Source organism: Oncorhynchus mykiss, chromosome 9 (genome assembly GCF_057628025.1).
Source record: "Oncorhynchus mykiss isolate SJ-2025 chromosome 9, ASM5762802v1, whole genome shotgun sequence".
Classification (NCBI taxonomy): domain Eukaryota; kingdom Metazoa; phylum Chordata; class Actinopteri; order Salmoniformes; family Salmonidae; genus Oncorhynchus; species Oncorhynchus mykiss.
The window spans coordinates 15,680,195-15,689,499 of NC_143030.1; the positions used below are offsets into that span (position 1 = coordinate 15,680,195).

General features: G+C 42.0%; 1 protein-coding gene across 2 annotated transcripts; it reads right to left on the bottom strand.

Annotated features, from left to right (window-relative positions):
* Nucleotides 1-409: 409 nt before the first annotated feature.
* Nucleotides 410-8,704, bottom strand: LOC149980771 (C-type mannose receptor 2-like). Of its 2 annotated transcripts, XM_090183617.1 has the most exons (4): nucleotides 8,336-8,704; nucleotides 5,897-6,259; nucleotides 1,542-1,639; nucleotides 410-694 (listed from the first exon to the last, which is right to left on the bottom strand). In XM_090183617.1, exons 1-4 carry the CDS (start codon nucleotides 8,679-8,681, stop codon nucleotides 542-544), a joined length of 960 nt encoding a protein of 319 aa, XP_090039743.1. In that variant the 5' UTR covers nucleotides 8,682-8,704; the 3' UTR covers nucleotides 410-541. The 2 variants fall into 2 exon arrangements, 1 of the variants encoding a protein (XP_090039743.1); XR_016483109.1 differs by lacking the exons at nucleotides 410-694; nucleotides 1,542-1,639; nucleotides 8,336-8,704 and adding an exon at nucleotides 7,783-7,905 and having other exon boundaries at nucleotides 6,120-6,259.
* Between the last annotated feature and the right edge of the window lie 601 nt (nucleotides 8,705-9,305).

Here is a 9,305-nt window from a genome sequence, read left to right on the forward strand (position 1 = left end):
GTCGGCTGTGGTCCCGTGGTGTTTATTCTTGCGTACTATTGTTTGTACAGATTAACGTGGTACCTTCAGGCATTTGGAAATTGCTCCCAGGGATGAACCAGACTTGTGGAGGTCTACAATTTTTTTCTGAGGTCTTGGCTGATTTCTTTTAATTTTCCCATGATGTTAAGCAAAGAGGTACTGAGTTTGAATGTAGGCCTTGAAATACATCCACAGGTACACCTTCAATTGACTACAATTATGTCAATTAGCCTATCAGAAGCTTCTAAAGGCATAACATCATTTTCTGGAATTTTCCAAGCTTTTAAAGGCACAGTCAACTTAGTGTATGTAAACTTCTGACCCACTGGAATTGTGATACAGTGAATTATAATTGAAATAATATGTCTGTAAACAATTGTTGAAAAAAGTACTTGTGTCATGCACAAAGTAGATGTCCTAACCGACTTGCCAAAACCATAGTTTGTTAACAAGAAATTTGTGGAGTGGTTGAAAAACAAGTTTTAATGACTCCAACCAAAATGTATGTAAACTTCTGAATTTAGAATTCTCTCTTTGTCATGATGTCTTTCATCTCCTTCTTCTTCTGGTAATCCTTATTTTCTTCCTTGTGGAATATCTTTTCATTGGGCTGCTCCTTCCATCTTAGTTTGATGCCATCAGGCATCCCCTTATCTCTCAGCTCCTTCTTTATCTGTGGAACAGAAAAATACTGCAGGGAGTGGGTTCACAGCCAGGTTCACCATATCCCAACTCCCCCTGAGACACCTGCAGGGAGTGGGTTCACAGCCAGGGTCACCATATCCCAACTCCCCCTGAGACACCTGCAGGGAATTGGTTCACAGCCAGGTTCACCATATCCCAACTCCCCCTGAGACACCCGCAGGGAGTGGGTTCACAGCCAGGGTCACCATATCCCAACTCCCCCTGAGACACCTGCAGGAAGTGGGTTCACAGCCAGGGTCACCATATCCCAACTCCCCCTGAGACACCTGCAGGGAGTGGGTTCACGACCAGGGTTACCATATCCCAACTCCCCCTGAGACACCTGCAGGGAGTGGGTTCACAGCCAGGTTCATCATATCCCAACTCCCCCTTGAGACACCCGCAGGGAGTGGGTTCACAGCCAGGGTCACCATATCCCAACACCCCCTGAGACACCTGCAGGGAGTGGGGTCATGACCAGGGTCAACATATCCCAACTCCCCCTGAGACACCTGCAGGGAGTGAGTTCACAGCCAGGTTCACCATATCCCAACTCCCCCTGAGACACCCGCAGGGAGTGGGTTCACAGCCAGGGTCACCATATCCCAACTCCCCCTGAGTCACCTGCAGGGAGTGGGGTCACGGCCAGGGTCACCATTGTACAGCTCCCCTGTAGAAATGACGGTTAAGTGCCTTGCTCAACAGACTTTTCACCCAGTCGGCTACAGTATTCAAACCTGCTACATTTCAGTTACTGGTCCACTGCTCTAACCTCGAGGCTACATGCCACCCCTCTGTGTGCCTTACGGAGATAATTGGTATGACATGAGATTCACCTGCTGCAAAATGGCCTTCTGCACGACAATATCAGTCAGGTCCATGTTCTGGTCCTTTGGGGTCAGCTTCACTCTCACAACCTGCTGTGTCTTCTTTACTGGTGGGAGGAGCATAGAAATACACAGACACGTAGATAAAATGTTTGTCATGTTGATCGCAGTGCGTGTTACAAAGTAAAATGACGGGAAAGTTATATTAACATTGTGTAGACCTGTAGCGTTGCGTGGGTAAAATCACAGGGAAAAAAGCCATATTGTGTTAATTGCGTTGTGTTAATTGAGTTGTTTGCTCTCAGTGGAGGCTCCTCAGAGAAGGAAGGGGAGGACAGTGAATTTCATAAAAATAAGTTTGTAAAACATTTTAAAAATGTCCCTTTTTAGATAAGACTATACTAAATGTAATCACGTCAGCAAATAATTGATTAAAAAACACAATTTTGCAATGAAGGTCTACATTAGCCTCAACAGCACCCTGTAGGGTAGCACCATGGTATAGCCAGAGGACAGCTAGGTTTCGTCCTACTCTGGGTACATTGACTTCAATACAAAACCTAGGAAGCTCATGAATTATGTCAACTTCCGGAGGACATCCTCCAACCTATCAGAGCTCAATCAGCATGACCTGACATGTTGTCCACCCAATCAAAGGATCAGAGAATGAAACTATTACTGAAAGCATAGCTAAAGCTAGCAAGCGCTGCAGTGCATAAAATGTGGTGAGTAGTTGACTCAAAGAAAGAGAAAGACAATAGTTTAACAGTTTTGAACAAATTAATTTCTTCCAAATTGAAGAAGAAGCAAGAGAGAAAAGACGAGAGAGATATTCTGTCATAATTTTTCACTTTCAGTTTCACTTACTTAGCTAGCAAATGCAGCTAGCTAGTTTTGCTTACTCAAACACCCTGCTCAAACAAGAGTGCATAGATGCAAGAAGGAATACAGCGTGGCTGCTATGAAAGTGATATTTGTCTATTTACAATCACATTGTAAACTTTCATTCATAGGCTAGGTTGTAGCAACCTCATGATGGGTATAGTGAAAATTTGAGTATCATGTAGTAGCCAAAACATATTGCTGTTACATTGAACTGGGTGAATGGAACATGAATGACAGTCATCAAATATGCTGTAACAGAAAATAAGGCCATATTCATGAAAAAAAATGGTTCTGCCTCATCTTAACATCACTACTGTTTGCTCTATAATCAGTTAGTTCATATGCCTTGACACTGATCACAGTGTCAAGGCATATGAACTAACTGATTATAGAGCAAACAGTAGTGATGTTAAGATGAGGCAGAACCATTTTTTTTCATGAACATGGCCTTATTTTCTGTGAGGATATATTGTTTCATTACAAAACTAGAGAGCAACATCTGTCTGGTAAAGTCCACATAACATATTGCATGTAAAAAAAAGATGCTTGACCGTGCTGTAGATCGTGTAAGTTAATGTTTCCAACATTTTCTGACTACTGAACAACTATTGATTTTGAACGCATAGAGAGTTACCGCAAGTTGCAAAGAATGCAGGTGCTGCCTTCATTATGCCAGCCATAAAGAGCATCAAGGACAGCAACCACCCGATGTCACAGGAAGGCCATAAAGAGCATCAAGGACAGCAACCACCCGATGTCACAGGAAGGCCATAAAGAGCATCAAGGACAGCAACCACCCGAGCCACTGCCTGTTCACCCCGCTATCATCCAGAAGGCGAGGTCAGTACAGGTGCATCAAAGCAGGGACCGAGAGACTGAAAAACAGCTTCTATCTCAAGGCCATCAGACTGTTAAACAGCCACCACTAACATTGAGTGGCTGCTGCCAACACGCTGACTCAACTCCAGCCACTTTAATAATGGGAATTGATGGGAAATGATGTAAAATATATCACTAGCCACTTTAAACAATGCTACCTAATATAATGTTCCCTACATTACTCATCTCATATGTATATGTATATACTGTACTCTATATCATCTACTGCATCCTTATGTAATACATGTATCACTAGCCACTTTAACTATGCCACTTTGTTTACATACTCATCTCATATGTATATACTGCACTCAATACCATCTACTGTATCTTGCCTATGCCGCTCTGTACCATCACTCATTCATATATCCTTATGTACATATTCTTTATCCCCTTACACTTGTGTCTATAAGGTAGTAGTTTTGGAATTGTTAGCTAGATTACTTGTTGGTTATTACTGCATTGTCGGAACTAGAAGCACAAGCATTTCGCTACACTCGCACTAACATCTGCTAACCATGTGTATGTGACAAATAAAATTTGGTTTGATTTGATCATTTCAATTTCAACATCACCTATGCTTGGCCTAATACAGTGACAAATAAAATATACCAACAATTATTTAGTCCAATCAACGTAAGCTAAATATGATGTGGCTGTCCATTGTACTGATTTCTGTGTATGTGTGTGTGTGTGTATTCGTGCTTGCATGCAAGTAGAAAAAGCATGTTAATTCACCCTACTGGTGTAGAGAAACACCAATGCCATCCTCCTCTTTCATGTTGCTTAAACTGTCTATGACTGTCATACAGTACACGCTTTAAGTTTTTGTTGTCTTATGCTATCTGGCTAAAATGCTTGCTGGCTAGCCTAACTTTCTTTCATGGGTAATTATGCGCTAGGCCAGCTTGTTAACATTAGCCTACTACATCTAGCTACATGTTGAACTTCCATCCTCGGTCCAGGGGCACAATTACAAGCATTTCACTACACCCGCAATAACATCTGCTAATCACATGTATGTGACCAATAAAATTTGATTTGATGTATGAATTTATGGTTGGATCAGAAATGTCATTATACTCATTGAACGAACGGAGAATTAAGCAAAACCACAAGTCCAAATCCCTATCTCCATTATTGGCGAATTTAGGAAAGGGACGATTTTAGCTAGCTAGCTAGCCACCAGAGGGAAACGTCACAATGAGATGCAACAATTTTAAAAAATTCTGTCAATGACTGTTGGCGTCTGATGTGATTGGTGTGAAGCCAATTCCAAACTGGCTTCCCTTGAAACGTTTTTGGGGTGCACCAGGACCATTCACATCTGAGCTCACTTAGTTTAGATCAACGCTGATTGGCTATTATTTTTGTTATCAAGGGAGGCCAAAAGCTCACTTGCTTCCCTTGCATTCAATGCTACGGGTTGCAGCAATGTCATACTCTTTTTGACCAGAGAGAATCAGATAGATGGCCTGACATACTAAAACAAAGGGGCGCTATTTCGTTCACTTTGATGCTTTCCCGGGTGAGATACAGTACAATCAGCCTCTTGCGAATTGAAAGAAATTGATGAAACATAGAGAGATGAAAGGTACATTATTTTTTATGTATTTTCGTTGTTTTTATTGGTACATTTTTTGAGGAAGCCTGGCTTCCCATGGCATTCATGAACACACTCCACTGGTGTAGACCTAAACACTCAATACCACAAATGGGAGAATATAGGGTTGTTCTTTTTTTTTTATTATAATTATTTTTACCCCCTTTTTCTCCCCAATTTCGTAGTATCCAATTGTTAGTAGTTACTGTCTTGTCTCATCGCTACAACTCCAGTACGGGCTCAGGAGAAACGAAGGTCGAGAGCCATGCGTCCTCACAACTCACAAACACAACTCAACCAAGCCGCACTGAGCGCATCCAACCCGGAAGCCAGCCGCACCAATGTGTCGGAGGAAACACCGTACACCTAGCGACCTGATCAGCGTGCACTGTGCCCAGCCAGCCACAGGAGTCGCTAGTGCGCGATGAGACAAGGATATCCCTACCGGCCAAACCCTCCCTAACCTGGACGACACTAGGCCAGGTAGCCGGGGCGGCAGGGTAGCCTAGTTGTTGGACTAGTAACCGAAAGGTTGCAAGTTCTAATCCCCGAGCTGACAAGGTACACATCTGTCGTTCTGCCCCTGAACAGGCAGTTAACCCACTGTTCCTAGGCTGTCATTGAAAATAAGAATTTGTTCTTAACTGACTTGCCTAGTTCAATAAAGGTGAATTTTTTTTTTTTAAAGGCCAACCCCATGGACATCCCAGTCGCGGCCGGCTGCGCCTGGGCTCTGGGTTGTTCTTGGTTTAGTTTTCTTTACAAGCAATCCAGATATTACTCAGTGTTTCCCAATCTTGGTCATGGGGACCCAAAAGGGTGCCCATTTTTGTTTTTGTCCGAGCCCTAACACACTTGATTCAACTAATTCAACTCATAATTAAGCCTTTGATTATTTGAAACAGGTGAGTTTTCAAAGAAAATTGTGCACCCCTTTGGGTCCTCAGGGCCAGGACTGGGAAACACTGCTTTAGTAGAGGAGTTTAAAGTAACTCACCACTGTAGCAAACAAAGGGATGTCTGTCTTTACAGTTCCAATCGAACCATCTCTCCGTCCACGATTTTCCTCCTTTGAACACTGCAGCACCACAGGACTGAACCCCTCCATTGTTATTGGGTTGTGTATGATTCCAATACCTGAAGGAGGAGTCACTCCCATCCGACCACTTCCAAGAGTCTCTGAACAGGCCGATCCACACTTTACTACCCTTGGACACCATCTTCTGTATCTCCTGGTTCTCAGTCTGGTTCCTCACACTGGCCAGGTCTGTGTGGTACTCTCTGCAGTAACTCTGAGCTTCACTGAAGGCTTTTATTGGTTCATCAATGAAAATAAATGTTGACTTGTTTGTTGTCTCACCTGCAAATAGCGGTAGGATTTTGAAATCACGATGGATGGGTATTTTGGTAACACTTCATTTTAAGATGTCCTTATTACAGTGTAAGTAATACAAGTAAGTAAGTAATACAAGTAAGTATTGTAATTAATTGTAACATTTCGTAGTTACGGTGCACCCACAACATGTAACTGGTGGTATTTGCAGTCCATATTACAGAGGTGTAATATGAGGTGTACAGAGGTGTAACAACAAGCTAAAAAGAGTGGGGCTTGACAATAGGTGAAAACTGCTGTTCACAAATGCTCTCCATCCAACCTCACGGAGCTCGAGCTGTTTTGCAAGGAGGAATGGGAAAACATTTCAGTCTCTCGATGTGCAAAACTGATAGAGACATACCCCAAGCGACTTACAGCTGTAATCGCAGCAAAAGGTGGCACTACAAAGTATTAACTTAAGGGGGCTGAATAATTTTGCACGCCCAATTTTTCAGTTTTTGATTTGTTAAAAAAGTTTGAAATATCCAATAAATGTCGTTCCACTTCATAATTGTGTCCCACTTGTTGTTGATTCTTCACAAAATAATACAGTTTTATATCTTTATGTTTGAAGCTTGAAATGTGGCAAAAGGTCGCAAAGTTCAAGGGGGCCGAATACTTTCGCAAGGCACTGTAGATCGATCAGTCAGCTGTCTCCTGCACTGTCAGCTGCAATGTTGAACAAGCCCATGAACAAGCCCATTGACTCAGAGAGAGAGAACCGGGGTCGAGAAGAAGGTTGTGTGCAAAATCCAGACATAAGCGATTTCAGGAAAGAAACAATGTGTTGTAGAGGAGACTAAGACATCCATACAGGACAGAGAAGGTAGATTTTCCATGAAATTAGTTTTGCTTTTTGGATACAGAAATTGTGCTGGACGATTTAGTATAGTGCTCGGAAGTTAGCTAGCTAGCATAGTGTTGGCTAGCTAGCTAATGATAGCTTGCTAGCTGGCAAATGCTAGCTAACCAAATAATGTTACCTACGCTAAATTGTCCAGCAGAATATCAAAAACTAGCTAGCTAGCAAGCAAATGTTGCTGCCGTTTTTGTAGGCTTATCAACTAGGTTAGCTAGTTAGCTCTCCAACTTAGTTAACATCTACAGAATAAACTTTCCATGCCTTAATAGTATATACTTTCCATGCCTTGACAGCTAACACTAGATAGCTAGCTACCTAAAGCTGACAAATAGCTAGCAAGCTGAACTCAATGGTCTTATATTCCCTGAACCTTGTCCTCATGGTATCCGTACCCAATGCTATTACGTGAGACACACCCAGAGCGTTAATGTTAGCTAGCTAGATGTCAAGCCACATGAGTAGTTCCTTTTCATTGTAAACACTAGCTAGCTCATTGTAAACACTAGCTAGCATGTACCATTATTAGAATAATGCTAGCTGGAAAACACAACAACTAGGTAGCTAGCCCTAGCTATAGGCCTAAACCCTAAATGATAGAAATCATTAGAATAATGACAGTAGAGATATTGGAGGAAGGGTTCTATACCGTCTCTGATGATAGCTAGCTAGCTTAGCTTGTAGGCTAATTGTAGAGTGTCTTTGCAAAATTATCTTGGGAACATGCTTACAAGAAACAGATGTAACTTGCAATGTTAAAAAGGGGAGAAATGCCTCCCGAGTGGCGTGGTGGTCTAAGGCATTGCATCACAGTGCTAACTGTGCCACTAGAGAACCTCGTTCGAGTCCAGCTCTGTCGCAGCCGGCCGTGACCGGGAGTGGATATTTTGAGATAGAGATTGGAGAATGGAGATTTTGAAGCGTGCACATTCACAGTTAGGTAATTAGAGCCTATTGAGCCTCCAACCTTTCTAATCTTGGACACCTGGCACATCTGTCCACGAGAGATTATAACCTTGTGATGGTTGTTACTGAGAAGAAACAAAAACACTGAATTGGAGAATTCACTGGAAAACCAGCATGGTAACAAGCATGTTAACAAACGTGTTGTTACACCTCTGTATATACAGACTGCAATTACCACCAGTAACATGTTGCATTATATTATAGTTGAAATACAGCAATGAAAACACCTTTCTCACCGATGGAGGTGTAGCAGATGAAGGGAGGTTTCTCGTTGCAATCCTCATCCTGCCACTCCCCACCCTCTGTCATGACCACGCAGTGTTCATTACTGTTCACATTATCAGGTTGTCCAATCTGCCAGTTTCTGAACTCAGCCCCTCCCTCACTGTAGTAGTCACTGTCTTCCAGAGACCACCTCCAGCTGTTAACATCGTCATACATCCCTATCCAGACAGTATTATTGTAATCACCAAAATGTTCTAAGTTCAGCAATCTGTTCATATCCTCCATGTTGTCTATGGTGGCCAGGTCAGTGTACTTATCTCTGCAGTAGGCTTGCGCTTCAGTCCAGTTCTTGCCCATGTTCACAAAGTGGTACTGATGAGGGAGACATGGAGAGGGTAAAAACAGCCCTGTGAACAAAACTATCATTTAGTGCATAATTATCTATTGTTTACACGGTCACAAACCTCCATCCAGAGCTAACAACAGAGAACTGTAACTTGCACAAACAGACATAAAATGTATACACACACGCATACGCACACACAATTACTGTACTGACCTGTTAGTAAGAGAATGGTTCTCCACCCCATCGTCTGACTGAAAGTGTTTCTACTAATGGAATACAAAAGGGATTATTAAATAAAATCTAATGAAAATAAGTAATTTTATAGTATAGATATATTCATGATAGATATTGCATATATGTCTTACATTAGTGGTTGCTAACAGGAACTTACAACTTATATGCCATATACAGTTTTTTCAGTCAATATCTTTGGTGCAAGTATGTGCACAATTGTAACAACTCTTAGCACAAAAATCTAAACAAATCATCAAAATCCTTCATGTTTCAAAACAGTAAATACATTTTCTATTGTCGACTGAACCAAATCCCTCTCACATTCAATAGATATTCATATCTATCAGCTTTCACACTGGAATATGCGTGTTATCAATTGAGTTCTTTGCTAAGGGTTTTGA

Excerpts from the sequence above, each read along its gene's own strand:
- LOC149980771 (XM_090183617.1), bottom strand. The coding sequence starts at position 8,681 with ATGGGCAAGAACTGGACTGAAGCGCAAGCCTACTGCAGAGATAAGTAC. Across the intron at positions 6,260-8,335 it reads CATCTGCTACACCTCCATCG|GTGAGACAACAAACAAGTCA; the intron begins GTGAGAAAGGTG and ends CGCTATTTGCAG. Across the intron at positions 1,640-5,896 it reads TCCCTTTGTTTGCTACAGTG|TAAAGAAGACACAGCAGGTT; the intron begins GTGAGTTACTTT and ends TCCTCCCACCAG.